Source organism: Dendrobates tinctorius, unplaced genomic scaffold (assembly GCF_039654945.1).
Source record: "Dendrobates tinctorius isolate UK_male_01 unplaced genomic scaffold, ASM3965494v1 ptg000028l, whole genome shotgun sequence".
In the NCBI taxonomy this organism is placed as follows: Eukaryota; Metazoa; Chordata; class Amphibia; order Anura; family Dendrobatidae; genus Dendrobates; species Dendrobates tinctorius.
The window spans coordinates 65953911-65980643 of record NW_027361696.1 but is presented as its reverse complement, the minus strand read 5'-3'; the positions used below and the strand labels follow the sequence as shown (position 1 = coordinate 65980643).

The 26733-nt window shown below is 41.7% G+C and overlaps 1 protein-coding gene across 1 annotated transcript in view; it reads left to right on the top strand.

Moving 5' to 3' along the window:
• Positions 1-26733, top strand: part of LOC141085485 (cathepsin D-like) — a 62341-nt gene that overhangs the window by 18636 nt on the left and 16972 nt on the right. Inside the window, exons 4-6 of the mRNA XM_073570884.1 lie at positions 4907-5025; positions 11799-11998; positions 25530-25652. Of these exons, the coding sequence (XP_073426985.1) occupies positions 4907-5025; positions 11799-11998; positions 25530-25652 (442 nt within the window). The remainder of the gene's footprint in view (positions 1-4906; positions 5026-11798; positions 11999-25529; positions 25653-26733) is intronic.

The window sequence follows — 26733 nt, the reverse complement described above, 5'->3', positions numbered from 1 at the left end:
GATGGTCTTAGGCTAACCATGTGGGGAGGAGGGACAGCCAGGCACATGTCTCCACTCTGAGAACCTCTTGGCATGAGATCTCTGGCAGGAATGGCTGAATTTTAGGGAAGGAATACCTTATAACCTAGGGTCGGTGACATCACTAAAGGGACTGGCTGGTGATGGTCCGCCTCCTGTTCAAAGTACAGATGTGGGTCCGGAAAGCTTATTACCACCATATCTGGGCTTGAGAACCTAGCAGAGTATCGGCAGGACCATCATTCATCTTATATTGAAATTAGCTTCGTAATGACACCAAACACCAGCTGTTTATTCCACTCTGGATAGGAGAACTCCAATTCTCAGGTTCTGTTGGTACCAGGAATTAGAAAGAACCACAGTAGTGGAGCCCAATCGGGGCACGTTACCAATATGCCATTTTCATATTTGTGCCGCGGATTCGGTCTGCTGTACGACCTTTTTTAATATTTTCCCACACTTGAATTCGCCGCATGGTGAAGACAAAGGACATTCTTAAGTTGGGGAGGGGAAGGTTGGCACAGGAAGAGTCTGGTGTCCTGTTACAGATACAGGCACAGAGCTGGAATGTGTGTGTGTGTGAGCTGCGGGGGGAAGGAGGAGGGGCCGCAGCTGCTAGGAGGCAAAGTCTCCTCTGTAGTGTAATAATCAGGGAACCTTAGATCAGATATTACAGTATCATTACAAGTATCATTACAGTATGTTAAGCAAGTTCTCATTTTAGAGAGAGATCATAGGTCAGGGCTACTAAAGAGGGAAGAGTTATTTCAGGTGGGCCTCATGCTTGAAAACAAAGTGTCATCAGAAATTGACCTATTGTTTAAGTCAGATTTTTTTTGTGTGTTAAATGTATTTTAAAAATTATGTTGGCTATTTTTCATTTATATATATCTCAATCTGTTTTAAAAATAAAAGTTTGAAATCTTACAATTCTCACACCTGCCGCTGGGGCATTTTTAGACTCTAACTTAAGGTAGTTTTAGGAAACAACACATGTACATTGAAAGCAATGAATAGACTCTGACCCTATCTTTTGAATTGAATTAAATTTATGGGTAGAGAGAATCTGCACATGTACGTATGTAATCCTCATAGGCTACTAAGAGAACTGGAGAAGTACCACAATTGGAGAAGAACAAATATTACCCCTGTCGTCAAAAAAGGAAAGAAGATGAAGTCAGGAAATTAAAGGCCATCTATACCAGGAAAGATCTTTGAACAAATTATTAAACAAAATGTATGTAAATACTTGGCTAAGAATAGAGTAATTAACTAGCGCAAGCATGGGTTTGTAGCAAACAAATAATTCCAGACTAAAATAATTTCCTTCAATGATGGAATCACTGACTGAGTGGATCAGGGAAATGCCGTAGATATAGTATATCTCAACTTTAGCAAAGCATTTGATAAAGTATCTCATACTATCCTTATTGAAAAAATGAACAAGTAAAGGATTGACAAGTCTACAGTTAAGTAAATTCATAAGTGGCTCAGTGATAGTACTCAAAGCGTAGTAATAAGTGGTTGCAAAATCAATTGGAAGAGTGTTTCAAGTGGGGTACCACAACGCTCTGTCCTGGCCAAAGTGTTCTTCAACATTTTCATAAATGATCTAGATAAGGGAACTGAAACTAAACTAATCAAATTTGGAGACGATGCAAAGCTAGGAGGTATAGTTAACACTAGAGAAGACAGGGATAGGATTCATAAGGATCTAGATAAGCTTGAACAATGGGCAGCGACTAATAGAATGGTATTTAACAGGGAGAAATGCAAGATTCTACATGTGGGCAGGAAAAACAAAATTACATCTACAGAATGGGAGGAATAGAACTAAGCAACAGCACGTGTGAAAAAGACTTGGGTATACTATTAGATCACAAACTGCAGATGAGTCAACAGTGTGATGGATGCAGCAGCAAAAAAAGGCAAACACAGTTCTAGGATGTATTAGAAGCATAGAGTCTAGATCACATGAAGTAATTATTCTCCTCTAATTCTCCTCATCTGGAATACTGTGTCCAGTTCTGGGCATCACATTTTTAAAAAGACATTGAAAGATGAGCTAACAGGATGGTGAGCGCACTGCAAATTATGTCCTACGAGGAACGGTTAAAAGATCTGGGAATGTTTAACTTGCAAAAAAATATGGCGAAGAGGAGACTTAATAACTGTCTACAAATATCTGAAGGGATGTCACAGTGTAGAGGGATAGAGGGATCATCCTTATTCTCATTTGCACATGGAAACATGAGAAGCCATGGAATGAAACTGAAAAGAAGATATAGATTAGATATTAGACAACATTTTTGACAGTGAGGGTGATCAATGAGTGGAACAGGCTACTGCGAGAGGTGGTGAGTTCTCCTTCAATGGAAGTCTTCAATCAGGCACTGCACAGATATCTGTATGAGATGGTTTAGTGAGTCCCGCATTGAGCAGGGGGTTGGACACGATGACCCTGGAGGTCTGTTAAGAATGGGTCACCGAGGAGGAAAAAGCAAAACAAGCTAAGTCACAGAAAAGACAGACCTCAAAATTAATCAGTGGGATTATATATTCAATAATAACACCAGAAGCACAAAAAGAATAACCCCTAAAATTTAGCTTTTAATTCAATGACTAAAAACATTAATGTTTTTAGTCATTGAATTAAAAGCTAAATTTTAGGGGTTATTCTTTTTGTGCTTCTGGTGTTATTAAGTCACAGAAAACCAGAGAGGTTGGTAACTATACAGATTGCAGATCCCTGATCTTACCACACAACTAGCAGTAGCCGTGGAGCGTGCCTACGATGTTCCTAGACGCCTCGTCACAGCCGGTGGGCTAAATAAGCCTAAAGCAAGAAAAGGGAAAACTAACTGCCCAAGAGCAGACCCCAAAGGAATAGATAGCCCCACACATGTATTGACAGTGAAACAAGATGAAGGCACAAACACAGTCAGGAAAATAGGCTGAGCAAATGATGGGGCCCAAACTAACTAGACAGGAAAGGAAAGACACAGTCTGCAACCTGCAAAAAAACCCTGCAAAAATCATGTCCAACACTTTTGATAGCAAAATTAACCCTGAAGTCACTAGACTTCTCCCACTATATCAGCACTCTGAAATATTCTGAGACAGAGCAAAAAGAGACCGAACTAGTAAGGGACAAAAAGCCAATTGGCAAAATACTGATAAATAAGAGTGGAAATTCAGCACAGCCCCCAGCCGGGGCTGGCTGACCACACCAAAAAACTGAATAGACCAACAAAATCAAGTGTGAACATTAGCAGAAAAACTTAGCTTTAGATGACTGGAACAGAGCTGAAAACCAAGAGCTGACAAGCCAGAAGGAATCACCAGCAACTGAATAGGGCGTCGGCTGTCTTAAATCCAATCTGAGACTCCTGGGATCCAATCGTCATCCTCATTCTCTGTTGACAGATCACCGATTAAATCAGCCTCTCTACCTCCTGTAACCACCAGAGGGAGTCTGGAAGGAGAACTCACAACTGGTCAACCATAGAATGAACTCACAACAGAGGTCCCGTCTTAATCTAACAACATTCTATGATTCTAGGAAAGTAAAAAGTTTACTCAACTCATACCCATCCTGTTAGACAATTCCTGTAGCACGGTCTTTCTTAAATCATCACCCACAAATTAAAATTGCTTTTGGTGCACATGACTTATTTGTCCAGGAATTTTGCTCATTCTCCTGTTTTGATATTTCCCATCCAATGTTATTGAGTGGGATGTTTGTCTTCGTCAGCATTTTGCCAACATGATAGGTACTGGGACTTACTATTTCTTTTCTTCCCAGAATGCATTGCACCTGTTTTTTATTAAACCTTGGCTGTCCTTAACATAAAGCCCATTTGTTTGTTATGCCTGTTTGCAGTTTGACAGACAGAAGATTATGAGCAGAGACATAAAGACCCAAATCCCACTTCCTGTAGACAGACAAAGACTGGCCTCAATTTCCTGTAGAGAGACCAACACTATCCTCCACTTCCTGTAGAGAGAGAAACATCAGCCCCTACTTCCTCTAGAGAGACAAAGACTGGTCCCCACTTCCAGGAGAGAAACACAGACCGGTCCCCACTTCCTCTAGGGAAACAAAGACCGCCCCCACTTCATGTAAAAAAAAACAAAGCTAGAGCCACACTTCCTGCAGTGAGACAAAGTCTGACTCCCACTTACTGTAGTAAGACAAAAGAAAGACCCACCCTCAATTCCTGTAGAAAGACAAAGACTCACCCTCACTTCCTGTAGAGCGACAAAGACCTACCCTCACTTCCTATAGAGAGACAAAGTCCATCCCCACTTCCTGTAGAGAAACAAATACTTACCCTCATTTCCATTAAAGAGACAAAGTCAATCAACACTTATTGTAGAGAGACATAGACAGAAAAGAAACATCTTGTAGTGATATTTTTGGGGTTAAAATACTATTTTTATATACACAGTGATTTGCACATTGTATAGTTATCACATTATCTATTAAATAATATAAAGTTTTCTGAAAAAAAGTGACCATTCAAATACTGAAAATAGCGCGTGGACTTTCTGATGCAGGTAGTGTGTTCATGGCACAACACAGACTTATGCTAATACTTCATATGCATAGTCATATTTTGAGGTTGCATAGCATGGGTATGTGATACTGCACTTATACTTTTCTGTGAGCCCTTATGGATACCTCTGTGTAGCTGCAAGTCCATACAGTCATGGAGGAACCATACGGGAACATTCACTGCCTGTGCAAGTACAAAATACAAACCATAAATACTCTGTGCTGCTGTACAAAGTCCACTCGCAATATCTACTTTTGGCTCAATTGAATACAATATACTGTATTTCTAATATATGGTGTAATAACTTTTACTGCTTTGCTATTTTACAGGGTTCCACAAAAAATATAATTCTGGGGCCTCCAAAACTTACGAAAAGAATGATACAACATTTTCAATACAGTATGGAACTGGAAGTCTCACTGGATTCTTAAGCCAGGATACGGTCACGGTAAGTTCACATCGTATCAAAGTGTTTGAAGGTCAGATGTTCTCGTTGGCACTCGAATGGGACTGTCAGAGATGGATCAAGGTTGGTGGAGGCTCCTCCGCAAAAAAATAACCAAGGATTCCTTCTCCAATAATTGTTTAATATAGATTCCAAGACAATAGTGCTTATCCTAACTCAATAAATTAGTTATAATAAACCAATTTTTGCACACAAATGGACAAGTAAAAGGACAATTCGGAAAATTGACTAAAATCAAACTACGAAAAACCGAACAAGTATCCAAGATTTTTATTTGTTAAAACATATACAAAAAATATATATATATGTACAAAGAAGGATGAGATCCCAATACCAAAAGAGGGGAATACTGGAAACCAATGAAGCATCAATAAATTTGCACAATAAATATGATTGTAATTAAGTGTCCTCAATAAAGTGCAGGTGTAAAAAAATTGTTATAACATAACATATGTCATGATGAATTTTTACCAACATAACATGACAACATAACATGATTGGCCTAAATAGTATAGTCACAAATAATGGGCAGTAGATACCAATACTAAATAGTATAAGCATACATGTTTCACTGCACACTGGTGCCAATATAAGCCTTAAGCCTTAATATCATGTAGTCAGGTGACTATCAGAAGGCATAATACTCTGTAAAAGGTTGCAAAGAAAACAGCTCATAGGGATCTAATGCCACTCTATATGCACCAATGTGCTGCAACTAAATGGCCGTGCCATATTGTATACAATTATAAGAGACACATGTTAGGAAAATAACAATAAATACCTAATATCAGTTGGTGCCAGGTTCCCAGTACACGTCCGACCCCGACGCGCGTTTCAGCGTCTGCCTTCATCAGGGGATATTTTACAGAGTATTATGCCTTCTGATAGTCACCTGACTACATGATATTAAGGCTTAACTGATATTAGGTATTTATTGTTACTTTCCTAACATGTGACTCTTATAATTGTATACAATATGGCATGGCCATTTAGTTTGCAGCACATTGGTGCATATAGAGTGGCATTAGTTCACAGTATATAAATGTGCATTGTGGAATTGTATACTTATTCCTATTATATTGGCACCAGTCTGCAGTGAAACATGTATGCTTATACTATTTAGTATTGGTATCTACTGCCCATTATTTGTGACTATACTATTTAGGCCAATCATGTTATGTTGTCATGTTATGTTGGTAAAAATTCATCATGACATATGTTATGTTATAACAATTATTTTACACCTGCACTTTATTGAGGACACTTAATTACAATCATATTTATTGTGCAAATTTATTGATGCTTCATTGGTTTCCAGTATTCCCCTCTTTTGGTATTGGGATCTCATCCTTCATTGTCCAATAATTGTTTGCAGATCCTATAAATGGTAAACAATGGCAAATTTATATTTAACATAAACAATCCTTTCACCAGTCCGGGACACTCTTCTGCTAATCGCAAGAAGCATGCATACTTGGCTACCACATTCCTTCTAGTTAACTGTGAAGTCGGAAGAACTTGGCTCCAATAGTTTAAGTAAGGCCGGTTTCACATTAGCGCATTTTCAGCGCGCGCACGGCCGGGGGTAGCTCCGCCCCCGAGCCGGCTCTCTGTCCGGCGTGCCCGCCCCTTCCTTGTAGCGCCGCCTCCTAGCGGACAGCGGCGCCTGCGATCGGCGCACCCTATCTTTAGCATAGGGTGCGCCGATCGTGCGCAGGCCGTGCGCTAGTTGCGCTTTGACCTGCGCTGCGCACTTTTGACGGTGCGCCGTGTGCGCCAAAATCCGAAAAGTTTGATTTTGGCGCGCACGGCGCACCGTCAAAAGTGCGCAGCGCAGGTCAAAGCGCAACTAGCGCACGGCCTGCGCACGATCGGCGCACCCTATGCTAAAGATAGGGTGCGCCGATCGCAGGCGCCGCTGTCCGCTAGGAGGCGGCGCTACAAGGAAGGGGCGGGCACGCCGGGCAGAGAGCCGGCTCGGGGGCGGAGCTACCCCCGGCCGTGCGCGCGCTGAAAATGCGCTAATGTGAAACCAGCCTTAAAGCTACATAATCACCTATTGAGCAATGAGTTCATAGCTGAAGCCCCTAGAAGAAACCATTTTTGTTGTCCCTGAAAATCAGAGCAAAATGTTATACTTTGCCACACATTTAGTGGCATATCTTGCGGCTGTTCTCTTTGCCGCAAAATTGTTAACGGTTCAGACTTTCAAAACAAAAGGTAATTACTACTTTCTTCCTTTTTTTTCTTTGAAAATGTTGCTCAACTATGAAGTGGCGTTGCTAGCGCTGAAGATCCAGGCAACTGCATATACCCCAGATCTCTGAGAAGGCTTCACCTTGAACTCTGTTGGGGTCAATGTCATGTCAATAGAGTTAGATCTTGTAGGTCATCCAGAAAGGTTACAGACTGCAGTAGACGTCTGCATCCCAATGCAAGAGGCACAATGCATTATGTCAACTGTGCCATACCATGCTGTGGTCAGAGAAGAAGAGGACTGAAAAAGCATTCTAAAAGTACAAAAAAAATAAAATATGCACAGCAATGCTAAAGAAGCTGTTAGGAACGGCGGAACGCACTAAATAAAAAACTAATAAAGTGCGTTCGCTGCTCGGGGTCCACTGTGCAGTAGGTGATATAACCGCTGCTAAGTGGTGGCAGGAGCAATATGGCGGAGGTGAGCACGAGGTTAAACTTCACCCAGGTGCGCAGAGCAATCTCTGTTGAGTCACAGAGATGCCAAACACAAGACAAATACAATAGGGCTGAGCCTGTTAAAGTCACAGTGCTCAGAATAGTTGCACACACAGTATCAGGTGACAGGAGCAGAGCCAAGGACAGCGGGACTGCGTTCCTATAGACCTACCGTGGGTGCGACGTCGCAACTGCGGACACCAAGGAGTGCTGCTACTGCAGCGCGGCGTGGGACACTGCCGCTACATGACAATGCTAGTACGCAAGCGCAATGTCGGACGCTAGCAACTGTGGATGATGAAGCAGAGGCGCGCTGGCGCTGGTACTAAACTCAATCCTTAACCACAAACGTAATATCAGAGGGTAGGGGTTTCAAATGAGTCATTCACCAGAATCATGCATCCATCCTCATTCACACAGCAGCAAGTATGACTATACTTGCGCATGGCGGAACAGCCATGCGCGCCTTTTATAGCAGCCAGGACCTTCGGAAGCCTCCAGATCTCCGAGCTGGACCAATGAGATCTGAAGCATGACCTGAGCACATGACTCCCGATCCCCAATAGCAGATCGTCTCATGAGCATGCTCAGAAGATGGACAGAAGGACTCCTCTGGAGAGATTTGCTGCAAGGCAATCTCCTCTGCAATCTCCTCTGCAGTAGATAAACAGCAGGAGACTGCAGAATGTGAGGGTCTGGATTCCTGCAGAGCCAACGCAGGAATCTGACGCCTAACAGAAACTTGCTGTGCACATGTTCCATGTTTTTTTTAGCTTTTTTTAAGCTCGTCAGGTTTCTAAAACAGTAAAGTGGATAAAAGAAGTGACCTGGCCATTTTTCAAGCAGCTTCTGTTTGGAATCTACTTGCTCATTTTCAATCATGGCCGAAAGTGTTGGGACCTTTCAAGTTGTTCGAGAAAATGAAGTCGTTTTTCCTGAAAATTTTTGCAAATACACGTTTTGTTATAAACATTTATCTCCTTGTGTGTATTGGAACAACACAAAAAAAGAGGAAGAAAAGGCAAATTGGACATATTCTCACACAAAAATCTAAAAATGGGCCGGATAAAATTGTTGGCTCCCTCATCTTAAAATTTGGTTTCACACCCATTGGAATGAATATCTGCAATCAGTCGCTTCCAATAACCATCAACAAGCTTCTTAAACCTCTCAACTGAATTTTTGGTTTGGACCCCTCTTCTTTTGCAAACTGCTCCAGGTTTCTCATATTTGAAGGCGCCTTCAGAACTCTCCAGCATTTTAATTCCATCTGTTTCTGGGTGCTTCTTGAAGTATTCTTGGGGTCATTATCTTGCTGGAAGACCCATGACCTAGGACGTAAACCCAGCTTCCTGACACTGGGCACAACAATGCGTCACGAGATCCTTTGGTAGACTTCATATTTCAAGATGCATTGCACACAGTCAAGGCATCCAGTGCTTGAGGCTACACGACAGCCCCAAAACATCTTTGACCCTCCACTATATTTGACTGTAGGTGCTGTGTTCTTTTCTTTGTAGGCCTCTTTCTGCTTTTGTTAATCAGCAAAATGATGTGCTTTACCAAAAAGCCCTTTCTTGGTCTCCTCTGTCTACAAAACACTTTCCCAGAAGGACTTTGGCATGCAAGTACATTTTAGCAAACAGCAGTCTAGCTTTCTTTATGTCTCTGTGTCAACAGTAGGGTCCTCCTGGTTCCCCTGCCATAGTGTTTCATTTCATTCACATGTGGATGGATACTTCTCACTGATACTGATGCACCCTGAGCCTGCAGGACAGCTTGAATTTCTTTGTAATTTGATTGGGGCTGCTTATACATCTTCCAGACTATCCTGCGTTGCAATCTTTCATCAATTTTTCCTCTGCTGTCCGCATCCAGGGAGATTAGCAACAGTACCATGGGTTGTAAACTTCTTGATTATGTTGCACGCCATGGACAAACGAACATCAAGATCTCTGGAGATGGACTTGTACCCTTGAGATTGGTGATATTGTTCAATAATTCTGGTTCTCAAGTCTTCAGACAGTTCTCTACTACTCTTTCTGTACATGCTTAGTGCGGCACACACAGACACGCAATAAAAGATTGAGTCAACTTATCCCCTTTTTATCTGGTTTCAGGTGTGATTTTCATATTTTCCACACCTATTACTTGCCACAGGTGAGTTTGAATGAGCATCACATCCTTGACACAAGGTTTGTTTCCCACAATTTTGGAAAGGTGCCAACAATTTTGTCTGGCCCATATTTGGGGTTTTGTATGAAATGATGTCCAATTTGCCCTTTTTTTTCTCTCATTTTTTTGTGTTGACCCAATACACACAAAGGAAATAAAGGTGTATAACAAAACGTGTAATTACAATATTTTTCGGAGGAAAAAAAATGATTTTCTGGAACACTGAATATATTTGTATGTTTTAAAAAAAGAATCAGAGTAGTCACTAAAGAAGATGATTCAATAAAAACACAGTCATCCGTTTCCTCAAGCGTCCTCTGCTACAAAATCTCAGTGGGTGCTTTGATGTCTAAAGATGTTGTAGCGCACACTACGTTAACTTTCGATAGGTGGCAAAAAGATGACATTATTATAATTGGAGGGGGCACTCTGGTGGCATTAATACTTTCTAAAGTGGGAACTCAGGAGGCATTATTTACTTAAAGGGGGCACTTATGGGGTGTAATTCTTGTTTTGCCCTGGGCGCTGGCAACCCACACTATGTAGTATATTTTGTACATTGGAGTGGCATAAAAATAATTCCACTCTAAGGTCAGGTGCACATGACTATTTTCTCTCCATCCAAGAAAAACGGTCCTATTATTCTGATTAGAGTCTGATCAGAGTTTTTTCAGAGCGGAATCAGTTTTTCTCAGAGGTAAATGGAAAAATAAAAAAAGTTTCTCCACTCTATTCTATCACGTTTTTCACAAACCATTAGACTTGCTTCGTTGATTTTGATCCGACACTTGGTTCATAATTGTATATATCTCCAGTTTTTTTCCTAGGACCACTTGGGCCGATGAAAAGATTTGGACATGTGGACAGCCCCAGAGAATATCATTGTTACAAGTGCTAATATGGCGTGGTGTGCACGAGCCCTAAGAGTAACACAGATAACTTTAGGTTTTATGTCAAGTGAATTACAGCTCGTGTAAGGTCTTCAAAATTAATAGAAAATTTCTTTAAAATAAACCCATCTGTGAAGGACACAATTTTAGACTGTTTTTAAAGGGCTCTAGGGTTAATGGTAAAGGTAAAAGATGAAAAAATATATATTTTTAAGCGTTTTTGCTCATACAACCTGTTCTCGAACTGATGTGGGGCATTTTTAGAGTCATATGCTGCCAGAGGACTTCAGTTATTTTGCATTGGAGGAGATGAGCCACAGAAATATCAGCCTAATTTTTGCATAGTTGTGACCACCGATGAGAAGCTCTGGAGCAATCGCTTCCGTGATGAACATAAGATTTCCATAATTATAAAGATGGATATTTTCTTTTCCAGAGGCTGAGGTGCTGAAAATTGCAATGGTCGGCTGCCGGGCATGCATTATTAATTTTAATCATTATGCAACATGATATGGTTTAGGGGCTTTTTGCTAAAACAAAGTTTGAAATGTTGTTTTCTAGCCAAGGTTGGTGTTTCTGATGCACACTATTGAGGGGAGTATATCTGACCTGGCTTGTGGTGACCAAACTACAGTGACTTCTAATGGGTCAACACATTTCAAGCTCCGTTCCTCATATCCTAATGCATTTCTTGGGCTATGATCTCCAAAAGTGCCATCCATCTATAAAGATGGGAATACCCCTTTTCATGGGTCAAGTGGTGGTCCAAGCCTTCTACACCTCTCCTCTACGATATGTATATTATACATCTGTGCCCAATCAAAGTACTTTCTCAAATATTCTCATATTCAGTATTTTATCATTGTGGTGCACATATTTTATATCATTGCCCCTTGAAAAAATTAAAAAACAGCGAGTAGTTATTGTAATTCTTCTAGAGGTTGCGTGCATATGTTAGATCATGTTTCCATGTCACCATGTTAATCCTTTCTACAGATCGGCGAGCTGCAAGTTGTGAATCAGACGTTTGCCGAGGCAGTAAAGCAGCCTGGATTTGTTTTTGTTGCTGCCCAATTTGATGGCATCCTCGGTATGGGCTACCCTCACATCTCTGTGGATGGCGTCCAGCCTCTGTTTGACAACATGATGCGCCAGAAATTGTTTGAGAAGAACGTCTTTTCATTTTACTTGAATAGGTGAGAAATGTTCTAGCTATTCATACATCATGTTGTGGGGATGACTCAACATTTGCTTCAGATGTTTTATTCGTAGCCGTCTTGCAATCAGACTTGCCGTGCTTATTCTATACATCAAAATGTCAGACGGATCCCCATTAAACTAAAACTCAAGATTGACTTGGTAAAACTGGGGTCGTAAAATTGTCCGTCTTCCCATGCAAATAATCATTCCAAGGCAGCGTCAGCAAGAGTGGGATCAACTGGAACTTTGGTCACATTCATTTATTGCTGGTAGCATATAGAGCAGGCTCAAGCGCTGAGCCTGCTCCATATGTAGTGAGTTTCAGCTGTAAATGACATCTAATACTCTCCACAACAGCCTGGATCGGCCATAAATCCGATTCTGGCCATATACCTCTTTAGATGCTTTGGACAATAGTGACTGTAGCATCTAATTGATTGACCAGATGAAGGAAGCTCCCTTTGTCCCTATTGTTCCCCCCATGATGCCATCACCAGGTGCTAATAAATTTTCATGGACTCCAGGTCTACCACTTTAGTGCACTGTAACAAAACATTCAGCATGTGAAATAAATATTGAACACGTCAACAATTTTCAAAGTAAATATATTTCTAAAGGAGCTGTCGACTTGAAATTTTCACCAGATGTCGGTAACAACCCATCCAGTTCACACAGGTAAACAAATCAAACAAGAGGTGTCAATAAGTTATGTGTAATAATGAGAAATCACAGATAAGGAGGATTTGCGGAAAATCTGCGCTGTTGGTCCCATATAATAAATCCAAATCCAGACCAATAGTACATGCTATACGATGTAACCTGTTAATAATGAGGAATGACACAGGAAAAAAGTGAGGAATGACACAGGAAAAAAGTATTGAACACATGAAGAAAGAGAGGTGCAAAAAGCCATGGATTGTCATTACACCAGCTGAGATTTATCAGTAATTAGAAAGCATTCCTGCCACTTGGTGAAAAATAATATTAGCTGGTTCTACTGTTGGCCTATAAAGACGTGTGTTATTACCAAGGTGCCACACTAGAAACATCTCATGATGGGTAAAACCAGTGAGCTGTCTCAAGACCATCACAACCTTATTGTTGGAAAATATACAGGTGGCATTGTTTACAGAAGAATTTCTAAACTACTGAATGCTCTAGTGAGCACTGTTGGGGCCATAATCAGAAAGTGGAAATAGGATCATTTCACTATTAACCAGTCATGACCAGATGCTCCCTGCAAGATTTCAGACAGAGGAGTGAAAATAATTATCAGAGTTGTCCAAGAGCCAAGGACAACTTGTGTAGAGCTACAGAAAGATTCGAAATCGGCAGGTTCAATTGTCTGAAAGAAAATAATAAGTAATGCACTCATTCTTCGTGACCTGTATGCACTCTCACCATGAAAGACTCCATTGGTGAACAAAAAGCATGTTCAAGCACAAGTTGGTGAAATTCTGGGAGAATATTGTCTGGTCAGATGAGACAAAAATTGAACTCTTTGGATGCCATAAAATACAGCACGTTTTAATGCCAAAAGGCACTGCATATTACCTCAAAAACACCATAAAAACAGTGAAGTTTGGAGATGGGAACATCATGATGTGGGACTGTCTTTCAGCATACGGCACTGACAAATTTCATATAATTAAAGAAAGGATGAATGGACTAATATGCTAAGACATTGTTGAAAAAAATCTGCCATCTACCAGGATGATGAAGATGAAATGAGGGTGGATATTTCAGCAAGACAATGATCCCAAACACACAACCAAGGAAACGCTGTTTTTTTCAGAGAAAGAAAATAAAGCTACTAAAGTTTCCTAGTCAATCACCGGACCTGAATCCTATAAAGAATTTATGGAAGGAACTAAAGCTCAGAGTTCTTAGAAGGAGCCCCCGGGACCTTGAGGATTTGAAGAGTATTTGTGTGGCAGAATGGGCGAAAATCACACCTGAGCAATGCCTGTGACTAGTATCTCCGTACAGGAGTCATCTTGAAGCTGTCATCACCAACAAAGGCTTTTGTATGAAATTTTAATTAAATTTCATTGAGCGTGTTTAATACTTTTCCCTGTGTCATTTCTCATTATTAAACATAATTTATGGAATTTATGGAAAGCTATGCTTTGATTTCTTTGCCTGTGTGGATTGGATGGGTTGTTACCATCATCTGTTGAGAATTTCATGTCAATAGCACCTTTAGAAATATATTTGGTAAGAAAATTGGTTATGTGTCAATACTTATTTAATCCGCTGTATGTGTGTACTTGAGGGACTGATGGTGACCATTAATCAACTGCCTATAGGCTGCATAGAAGCCCACCTACCATGGTTCCATGGCCTATTTAGACAGGCTGACCGCAGTTAATGTGCACAGAACGATCATTAATATGATCGTTCTGTGCTCATAGATTATCATTTCACCCTAGTAATGAGCCTTTTGTTCACTTTTCGCATTTTTGACGGCCTGTTGAGACAGACTGATTATCGGGAACCGATCGTTCCCACACATTGTGTGAATGTGGTCATTTTATGCTTATCTAATGGACTGTTTCTCTATTATTTCACCATTCCTTCTTCAATAGGAAGTTGTGGATGCCAGTTCTTAGTCGCAGTCAATGTACCTGCTGTTCTCGGAGTCTGGGCCAGTAAGGATATAATAACGTATTGGCTGGTATTAATCAGCTTGGCACCAGTTCAAGGCGTTAAGGAGAGAAAGCGAGAGAGACGCTGTGATAGGAAAATCCATATACCGCATGTTACATAAGGATGGATCTATTTAACGATATCCCATCATTAGCCCTGCACCATCTGAATAAATGTTGCTAATGAATTTATGACAGACATAGTTAGTAATTAGTACTACACACACAAACACTCAATGGGTAAGAATTCTCTGCTAATGTAATACATGCAGAAAATGTCTGAGGCTTTTCATCTGCAATAACGTTGTAAACTCTGTGCACAAGTGATGCGTCCCTGGCTGGCTGCTGTCAGTGGCATTTATTCTCTCTTGACACGCGTCGGTTCTGGCTATTATAGATATGGGAATAATGCAAATTGTAAGATTTCATTTCAAGGATAGTCCTAAAGCAAGTCCTCAGCTAGGAGGGGGCTAGAGAGACTGGTGCCCCGAATGCAGGAAACTGGGTGCATGCTATCAAGCCACAATGCCTTGACTTAGGATTTTACTCATCCTCCCTGGGTCTGACGCCATCTCTCCGCCACTGCTTGAATTTCGGTGTTGTGGCTGCAGCTGTGACATCACCACTGTAGCCAATCACTGAGCTCAGCGGCTCGCTCCTTCTACCATGTGAATGGCTCCAGAAGTGATGTAACTTCTCCAGCCAAAACAATGAGACCCGAGCAACAGGTGTCAGCGTTTATTGCAAATCCTGCACTAAATTTACCTATAGTCCTATGTAAAATTACAGATATCACATTGTGATTGAAGTTGAGCAAATATGTTCGGAATCAGTCGCTGAATCTGAATTTGCCATATTGGTACCCTATTTGTGCCAAATTTATCCCCTTAACGACCGCCGATACGCCTTTTAACGGCGGTAATTAAGGGTACTTAAACCACAGCTTTAATTCACGGCGCTGTGAAGTAAGTAAATAGCGCCACCCAGTGTCGGATTTTTTCCGGGGTCTCGGCTGCCGGGGGTAGCCGAGACCCCAGAGAACATGAATCGGGTCAGTTTTTACCGACCCCGCTTTTGCGATCGCCGTTATTAACCCTATAACGGCGATCGAAAAAAAAAAGCCGCGATTTTGCATTTAATTTCTCTTTCCTCTGATGTGATCGCACACCAGAGGAGAGAGAAATAGGGTCCCTGATCCCCACCCTGTACCTCCCGGTGGTCCTGAATTCCCTCCCGGTGGTCCTCTGTCTCGCCGGCGTCCTCCGGTGGGCGCCGCCATCTTGGATCCGGAAGAAAATGTCAGGCGCATGCGCAGTGCGCCCGCTGCGAATCTGCCAGCTGGCAGATTCCATTCATTCATTTTGATCACTGATAAACTATCATAGTGATCAAAATAAAAAAAATAGTAAATAACCCCCCCGTTTATCACCCCCTTAGTTAGGCAAACATAATGAAATAAAGAAAATATTTTTTTTTCATTTTTCCATTAGGGTTAGGGCTAGGGTTAGGGCTGGGGCTAGGGTTAGAGCTAGGGCTAGGGTTAGGGTTGGAATTAGGGTTAGGGTTGTAATAAGGGTTAGGGCTAGGGTTATGGCTAGAATTAGGGTTAGGGTTGGAATTAGGGTTAGGGTTGGAATTAGGGTTAGGGTTAGAATTACCAATATGTGACGAACAGCCCACCGCCGTTCGTCCAAATACGGGCGACTGCCGGGGGTCCCACTGCCACCAAAACGCGACGGACAGCGGACCCTGTGTCACCACTATGTCACAATCCCACCACTGACACCTGTGTATCAGCGGACGGAGGGACGAGACACAATGCCGGCACACGGCTATCACAGTCACAGTGGGGGCTTATCTTAGTTATCCCACCACTGGCACCGTGTGACCAAAAATTATCCAGCAAGCTAATCTCGCTCTACAATTTGCCGCAGGGGAGTATTTTGGATGCCCCACCACTGCTATCAATCTTCCAAGTACTGCAGGGATTTATGTACATCCCACTTTCTCTCAGTTCCACTTTGGAACTCGCAGCTCTCCGGCGCCCCCCTTACCCTCAGGTCAGTCAGGGAACTGCACATAGGATAATTAGTCGCCGGATGGGCTGCCTGTTGTGAACCGGCAATTAGGCTTCTGCAGTAAGGGGATTATCAATGCTGTGCACGCAGCCCCTCATTCAGCAATATAAGACCCTTCTGGACTGCCAGCAAGCCGCAATCACCGTGCACAACGCGCTGCCACCAGCTCCTGGTTTCTCCGCTTAAGTTATAGACTCAAGGGAGGGGTTCGAAGCCAACCCGACAAATTAGTAGCGATTATCTAACCAAGGCGTATAGTTCGATTCTTAGAGCATAGAGACAGAACTAAATAATTTTGTCATTTATTCCCCGAAAAAGTAGGGCAGTGGTTACAGATAAAAGTTGCTATAAAATTGAGACATTAATTATGTACAGTTACAAATATAAAATAAAAGATGGATGAACATAGAAAGGGGTGGCATTTATGCACATATAATCGAAGTACATGTATCAAAGTACTACTGGCAGTTATAACATGGATGAATATGACACGCATCTCTATTCTCTTCATACAGGTAACCAGCTTTTCCAATCTCTGCTCTGAATCCACTCCTGTGTCTCCATTCAATGTCAGCAAGCAGTTAATCCTGAATGCTATCTATGTGTTTGCAACTATGCAAGCTTATATCTGGTAACCAGCTTTTCCAATCTCTGCTCTGAATCCACTCCTGTGTCTCCATTCAATGTCAGCAAGCAGTTAATCCTGAATGCTATCTATGTGTTTGCAACTATGCAAGCTTATATCTGGTAACCAGCTTTTCCAATCTCTGCTCTGAATCCACTCCTGTGTCTCCATTCAATGTCAGCAAGCAGTTATTCCTGAATGCTATCTATGTGTTTGCAACTATGCAAGCTTATATCTGGTATATAGTTATTTTTTCAACTTACTCTGCTTGTCCCCTTATGTTGTGAGGTCAAGAAACTTTTCAAAGTGCTTTATGTAGTCCATGTAGTGCTGGACATGTGTTTATTTGACCACAACACTTTATTGGGTCCTGGTGTCTCAATTTAGTGTGATTGATTAACGAGAAGAGAGAGACCAAAAGAAAAAAAAAAAAAAATCTTAGCCTTAACCTCCTATATATTCAGACCTAGCTAGGGGGAGCATTTATGCAGGGGTGGTATTTATGCACATATAATCGAAGTACATGTATCAAAGTACTACTGGCAGTTATAACATGGTAGTTAGACAGGGCAGGAGACAGGTAAGACATTTATATACATCTACTCCCTGTACATTAGGAGTACAACAAATATATACCATATGCATTTGTGTAATTTATATCCTGGCCGCTGCATTCACACACATCCACCACCCTGGCATTAACTCTCTACACTCCATCCATATCGGCCCCTCGCACCTTTCCTCTCCTATGTATAGCACTCACGCTCTTTTCACATTGTTAAATTGCACAGATCCAGTCAGTCCCACCATTCAACATCAGAGATGCTCTCACAAATCACTTAACCATCTGCTCACTCTTTCTATCCTCCTTCTCCTAGTCGCAGGAGACATTGCTCCCAACCCTGGTCCCCCATGTTATAGAAAGTCAAACCCCCCGACTGCTACTCTTAGAAACTTCTCTAATCTTATTAATATTCCCTGCATGCCATCTGTCTCTCTTAATTGTGCACTTTGGAATTCTCACTCAGTGTGTAACAAACTCTCCTTCATCCATGACTTCTTCCTTTCTAATTCTCTTAACCTCCTGGCTCTTACTGAAACCTGGATCCAGCAGTCAGACACTACCGCTGCTGCTGCTCTTTCATACGGGGGGGCTACACTTCTCTCATACCCCAAGATCAGACAATAGAGCAGGTGGAGGCGTTGGTCTGCTCCTATCACCAAAATGTACCTTTCAGGTTATCCCTCAACTACCCTCACTTGTCTTCCCTTCTTTTGAGGTCCATGCCGTCAGACTCTATACCCCCTTCTCCATGCGAGTGGCGGTGGTGTATCGTCCTCCCGGCCCCTCCCATCAGTTCCTGGATCATTTTGCCACTTGGCTTCCACATTTTCTCTCCTGTGACATCCCTACCCTCATCATGGGAGATTTCAACATCCCCATTGTTCTTCCCCTCTTACCATCTGCTACTCACCTTTTATCTCTAACCTCTTCATTTGGCCTTTCGCAGCTTACTAATTCTCCAACGCATGAAGATGGGAACTCCCTCGACTTGGTCTTCTCTCGGCTTTGTGCAGTGGATGATTTTGCAAACTCCCCTCTCCCACTCTCTGACCACAATCTTCTTTCATTCTCTATCAAGAACTGCCAGGCTGCTCAGGTCACCCCCACTGTCCAGACTTATAGAAACATACAGGCCATTAACACCCATAAACTTATGAAGAACGTGCAGTCTTCATTGGCCCCTATCTCCTCCCTCTCATGTCCTGATTCTGCATTGAAGCATTACAATGAAACACTTCAAAGTGCCCTGGATGAATTTGCACCCCCTATAAATAGAACACCACAACGCAGACGGCGACAACCATGACACACGGTGCAAACACGTTTCCTGCAGCGGTGCTCCAGGTGCACCGAACGTCTGTGGAGAAAATCCAATCTACACGAAGATTTCATCCATTTTAAGTTTATGCTTAGAACATACAACACTGCCCTTCACCTCTCCAAACAAGCCTATTTCAACACCCTCATCACCTCACTGTCCAATAACCCGAAACGTGTCTTTGACACTTTTCATTCTCTACTCAATCCAAGTGTACAGGCCCCAACCACGGAGCTCCGAGCTGACGATCTGGCCAATTACTTCAAAGAAAAAATTGACCAGATTCGACAGGAAATTATCTCCCAATCACCTCATACCATGCACTGTCCTCCCTCCCCCACTTCAACTAGCTCACTCTCTGATTTTGAACCAGTCACAGAAGAAGAAGTAAGCAGGCTCCTTGCGTCTTCTCGCCCAACTACTTGCACCAGTGACCCATTTCCGTCACATATCCTCCAGTCCCTTTCCCCTGCTGTCACCCCTCACCTAACTAAAATATTTAACCTCTCCTTCTCTTCTGGTATTTTTCCCTCATTTAAGCATGCCATCATACATCCACTACTTAAAAAACCATCCCTCGACCAAAACTGTGCCGCTAACTATAGACCTGTCTCTAATCTTCCCTTCATCTCTAAACTCCTGGAACGCCTGGTCCACTCCCATCTTATCCGATATCTCTCAGAAAACTCTGTTCCGCTCTTTACACTCCACTGAAACCGCCCTCACTAAAGTCTCTAATGATCTGCTAACAGCTAAATCAAATGGTCATTACTCCATGCTAATTCTCTTGGATCTCTCTGCAGCATTCGACACTGTGGATCATCAGCTCCTCCTCACTATGCTCCGTTCCATTGGCCTCAAGGACACCGTTCTCTCCTGGTTCTCCTCCTATCTCTCCGACCGCTCCTTTACTGTATCTTTTGCCGGTTCCTCCTCCTCTCACCTTCCCCTTACTGTTGGGGTCCCCCAAGGATCGGTTCTAGGCCCCCTCCTCTTCTCCTTGTACACTGCCCCTATTGGTCAAACAATCAGTAGATTTGGTTTCCAGTACCATCTCTATGCTGATGACACCCAATTATACGCTTCTTCTCCTGACATCACGCCAGCCTTTTTAGAAAACACCAGCGATTGTCTAAACGCTGTGTCTAATATCATGTCCTCACTATATCTGAAACTGAACCTGTCAAAGACTGAACTCCTTGTGTTTCCTCCCTCTACTAATGTACCTATACCCGACATTGCTATTTCTGTGTGTGGTTCCACTATTACTCCCCAGCAACAGGCCCGCTGTCTTGGGGTCATACTTGATTCCGAGCTTTCCTTTGCCCCCCACATTCGATCACTGGCTCGCTCTTGTCATCTGCACCTCAAAAACATTTCTAGAATTCGACCTTTTCTTACTTTTGACTCTGCAAAAACTCTTACTGTTTCTCTTATTCATTCTCGTCTCGACTATTGTAACTCTCTTCTAATCGGTCTCCCTCTTACCAAACTCTCCCCTCTCCAATCTGTCTTGAATGCTGCAGCCAGGATCATATTCCTCACCAATCGTTACATCGATGCCTCTACCTTGTGCCGGTCATTACACTGGCAACCCATCCACTCCAGAATTCAGTATAAACTTATTACCCTCACCCACAAAGCCCTCCATGGCTCAGCACCACCCTACATCTCCTCCCTTGTTTCAGTATACCACCCTACCCGCGCCCTCCGTTCTGCTGATGACCTGAGGTTAGCATCCTCAATAGTCAGAACCTCCCACTCTCGTCTCCAAGACTTTACACGTGCCACGCCAATTCTTTGGAATGCACTTCCCAGGTCAATACGATTAGTCCCCAATCCCCACAATTTTAAGCGTGCCCTGAAAACACATTTATTCAGACTGGCCTATCGCCTCAACACATTAACCTAATCTATCCCTGTGTGGCACAGCCAAAAGTTTTACCATAACCAGATTTCCCGCATCATGTTCCCACATGCTTTATGCATCCATTAGCCCTCTGTGTCTGTACTGTTACACACTTAACATTATGGCTGGTCCATACAATCAGGGCAACTGTTACCACCCACCTTTCGTGTCTACCTCTTTCCTCATAGACTGTAAGCTTGCGAGCAGGGCCCTCTTTCCTCTTGGTATTTGTTATAATCTACTGTATGTGATTATTGTTATGCTTTAATGTCTATTGTCTGTACAAATCCCCTCCGAAATGTAAAGTGCTGCGGAATATGTCAGCGCTATAAAAATACAATTTATTATTATTATTAATTAGGGTTAGGGCGAATTAGGATTAGAATTAGGATTAGGGATTAGGGTTGGGATTATAGTTAGGGGTGTGTTGGGATTAGGGTTGGAGCAAGAATTGAGGGGTTTCCACTATTTACCAACTTTGGGGGTCTAATTTCTCCTGTAACCCTTGGGAAAATAAAAAAATTGGGGGCTAAAAAAATCACTTTTGTGGAAAACAAAAATCCTTTTTTATTTTCACGGCTCTGCGTTATAAACTTCTGTGAAGCACTTGGGGGTTCAAAGTCCTCACCACATATCTAGATAAGCTCCTTCGGGGGTCTAGTTTCCAAGATGGGGTCACTTGTGGGGGGTTTATACTGTTTAGGCACATGAAGGGCTCTGCAAACGCAACATGACGCCCGCAGACCATTCGATCAAAGTCTGAATTCCAAAATGGCACTCTTTCCCTTCCAACCTCTCCCATGCGCCCAAACAGTGGTTCCCCCCACATATGGGGTATCAGAGTACTCAGGACAAATTGCACAACAACTTTTGGGGTCCAATTTCTCCTGTTACCCTTAGGAAAATAAAAAATAATGGGCCAAAAAATCATTTTTGAGGAAAAAAAAATGATTTTTAATTTTCACGGCTCTGCGTCTATAAACTTCTGTGAAGCACTTGGGGGTTCAAAGTGCGCACCACATATCTAAATAAGCTCCTTCAGGGGTCTAGTTTCCAAAATGGGGTCACTTGTGGGGGGTTTATACTGTTTAGGTACATCAGTGGCTCTGCAAACCGCAACATGACGCCCGCAGACTATTCCATCAAAGTCTGCATTCCAAAATGGCGCTCCTTCCCTTGCAAGCTCTCCCATGCGCCCAAACAGTGGTTCCCCCCCCACATATGGGGTATCAGCGTACTCAGGACAAATTGCACAACAACTTTTGGGGTCCAATTTCTCCTGTTACCCTTAGGAAAATAAAAAATAACGGGCTAAAAAATCATTTTTGAGGAAAAAAAATTTTTTAATTTTCACGGCTCTGCATCTATAAACTTCTGTGAAGCACTTGGGGGATCAAAGTGCGCACCACATATCTAGATAAGCTCCTTCAGGGGTCTAGTTTCCAAAATAATGTCACTTGTGGGGGGTTTTCACTGTTTAGGCACACCAGAGGCTCTCCAAAAGTGACATGGCGTCCAATCTCAATTCCAGCCAATTCTGCATTGAAAAAGTCAAACGGCGCTCCCTCCCTTGCGAGCTCTGCCGTGCGCTGAAAAAGCGGTTTACCCCCACATTTTGGGTATCAGCGTATTCAGGAGAAATTGCACAACAAATTTTGTGGTTCATTTTCTCTTTTAACACTTGTGAAAATAAAAAAATTGGTCCTGAAGTAAATTTTTTGCAAAAAAAGTTAAATGTTAATTTTTTCCTTCCACATTGCTTTAGTTCCTGTGAAGCACGTAAAGGGTTAATAAACTTCTTGAATTGGTTTTGAGCACCTTGAGGGGTCTAGTTTTTAGAATGGTGTCACTTTTGGGTATTATCTGTCATGTACACCCCTCAAAATGACTTTAAATATGATGTGGTCCCTAAAAAAAAATGGTTTTGTAAATTTTATTGTGAAAATGAGAAATCGCTGGTCAACTTTTAACCCTTATAACTTCCTAACAAAAAAATTTTGTTTCTAAAATTGTACTGATGTAAAGTAGACATGTGGGAAATGTTATTTATTAAGAAATTTGTGTGATACATCTCTCTGATTTAAGGGCATAAAAATTTAAAGTCTTAAAATTGCTAAATTTTCGCCATATATCCGTTTTTTTCATAAATAAACACAAGACATATAGAAGGAATTTTACCACTAACATGAAGTACAATATGTCATAAAAAAACATTCTCAGAATCAGCGAGATCCGTTAAAGCGTTAGAGTTATAACCTCATAAAGTGAAAGTGGTCAGAATTGTAAAAATTGGCCTGGACATTAAGCTGCAAACTGGCTCTGTCACTAAGGGGTTAAGTTTGATGATTGATTCTGAACATATTCGATCATTTCAACTCCCATTGACTCCAATGACGTTCGGCTGTGTTCAGCGAATATTGCGAATACAATATTCGCTGGCGATCGTAATCTGAACTGAATATTGAAAAATTCTCTCGACTCTGATTGTGATATCATAAAAGGCTGCGTCAAGAGACAAACAAATATTTTCTTAAACTAGGATTATTGGAATAAAGAAATACATTTTGATAGATCCCTGTTTTCTCTTCTGTAGATATATAACCCTGCTCACACCTCTGATTGGCAGATTCCTGTGTATAGTGTAAGTAAGCTGCCAATCAGTGGTGGGGGCGGGTTTATACAGATTAGCTGGACTGCCTGGCACAAGGCACCTAGTCCTGCAATGATAATCTCCTGCTGATAAAACACTGGAAACTCTCACAAGCTGTGAGCAAGTGACACATCACTGGAATCAGGGTCTCGGGTTCTACATTATGCTGCTCTCAGATAAAATAGCAAAATACCTGCAAACAAGTTCCCTTTAACTCAAGATTAAGACAAAACTAATTGAAAAATGTTCCAATTCTTGAAATAGAATTACTTCAAAAAATGTCCAACAGTGAAAAAAATTGCACTTCCAAAACATTAAGTACAAACCAGAGGAAGCAGAGTATACACTACTACCTAATTGAATCGAACCATAAATAGGAAAAAAAATTTGCTTTATAAGGCTGGTTTCACATTTGCGTTAAAACAACGCTGCGCCCTGCGTCGTTAAGCCCCGCCCCGAGCCGGCTCCCTGCCCGCCCCATCCGGGATCACCGCCTACTTTCGCATTTGCATGCATGCGATCGGCGCACCCTATCTTTAGCATAGGGTGCGCAGATCATGCGCTGCCAGTGTGAAAGTAGCGTGCTGCGTACCTTTGACGGTGCGCCGTGCGCGCCGAAATGCAGCATGTTGCATTTCGGCGCGCACGGCGCACCGTCAAAAGTGCGCAGCACGCTACTTTCACACTGGCAGCGCATGATCTGCGCACCCTATGCTAAAGATAGGGTGCGCCGATCGCATGCGTGCAAATGCGAAAGTAGGCGGTGATCCCGGATGGGGCGGGCAGGGAGCCGGCTCGGGGCGGGGCTTAACGACGCAGGGCGCAGCGTTGTTTTAACGCAAATGTGAAACCAGCCTTAGAAACAATTCCAAAGTATTAAAAAAGCTACATATTCCAAGTTCACATAAAATACCCCAAGGGGGAACACTCCAAATAAAACACGGAAAAAAAATACCAAGATAAATTAAGAAATTATTTACGGGACAATATAATATCCAAAAATGCATTTGAACAAGCAGAGACAAATGCAAAGCATATGGATGAGAGATCACTATTAGAAGCATCTATTAATTACTAAGTGCTCAAAGCATACTATCACATCCTCTTCCCATACAAATATAAAGCAATGTACTTAAACCCACACCAATGTAATGCCTGCAACGTAAGTAGCCTGATCCTACCCCTCCAATATACAGCATAATCAAAGTGCAAGTGCCATTACCTATTAGTAGATAAGCAGAGATTAAGTCCGTGGTGAGATGGAGATCCCCCTGTGCCCCGACGTGCGTTTTGCCCTTTTGCTTCTTCCGAGGGCGCCATTACATTGGTGTGGGTTTAAGCACATTGCTTTATGTTTGTATGGGAAGAGGATGTGATAGTATGCTTTGAGCACTTAGTAATTTATAGATGCTTCTCATAGTGATCTATCATCCATATGCTTTGTATTTTTCTCTGCTTGTTCAATTCCATATATATTGATATTATATTTTGCCGTAAATAATTTCTTATTTATCTTGGTATTTTTTGTCCTTGTTTTATTGGAGTGTTCCCCCTTGGGGTATTTTATGTGAACTTGGAATATGTGGCTTTTTTTTTTTTGGAATTGTTTCTAATAAAGCTAATTTTTTATCCTATTTATGGTTTGTTTCAATTAGGTAGCAGTGTATACTCTGCTTCCTTTGGTTTGTACAATTCTTGAAATGCACTGATACATTATGCTTCCATTTTTTTAAGAGACCCCACTGCTCCAGTTGGAGGTGAACTTTTACTTGGTGGTATGGACTCTAAATACTATACAGGGGACTTCCATTACTTGAATGTAACGCGCATGGCTTTCTGGCAAATCAAGACTGACGAGTAAGTGATTATTTATTCTAGTCATTATTTCTTAAACAAAAAATACACTTTGAAAGGGAAGCAGTCACGCAGTCCTTATTAAATGACCTATAGTTTATATAAGGTTTTTGTGTTACAAGTATTTTTAAAAAATTGCACATTTTTTACTATATTAAAATAAATTTTAACACTGGTGAATGGGGCTTTTTTTACAGCTGTCCTTTCATTCTGGTTTCAGCAGACTCCTTATCATCAGAGGCAGGATTACAATAACTGGTTACAGCTCTAAAAACAGCTGATAACACAGGATCCACCAATCACAATTGGAGATGTCACAGCTCCCCTGCGCCCCCAGCCTTCACAATGGACCTCTGCGCACACTCATTAGACACTACAATACAAAAGATAGGGTCGTGGGTCTGTTCTTTGAGGATTTTCATAAAACTATGGGAATTTAGAATCTAATAAAGCATCAGTGGTCACTGTAAATTGCAAGATTTCTATTTTTTGTTTTACAGATCTTGGTATGGGAAAAAGACACATGGCTAAAAAATTAAAAAAAAATTAAAAAAAACATTTAACATAAAAATCTGATTTAGGCCTCATTCACACATCAGTATTTTTGATCAGTATGTCATCAGTATTTGCATGCCAAAACCAGACGTGTCTCCAAAACCCAGAACAAATGTCAATGTTTCAGTTATAATTAATCTCTTTAAGTTCCACTCCTGGCTTTGGCATGCAACTGAAGCAAAATACTGACCAAATGCTGACGTGTGAATAAGGTCTTAAACAGTAGATCTCACATTCACTTTAAATGGAACTTTTAACAAAAAAATAAAAAGGGGGTATTTGCCTGCAGATTAACACTGGCTATATATACAGTGGGGAAAAAAAGTATTTAGTCAGTCAGCAATAGTGCAAGTTCCACCACTTAAAAAGATGAGAGGCGTCTGTAATTTACATCATAGGTAGACCTCAACTATGGGAGACAAACTGAGAAAAAAAAATCCAGAAAATCACATTGTCTGTTTTTTTTTCATTTTATTTGCATATTATGGTGGAAAATAAGTATTTGGTCAGAAACAAGCAATCAAGATTT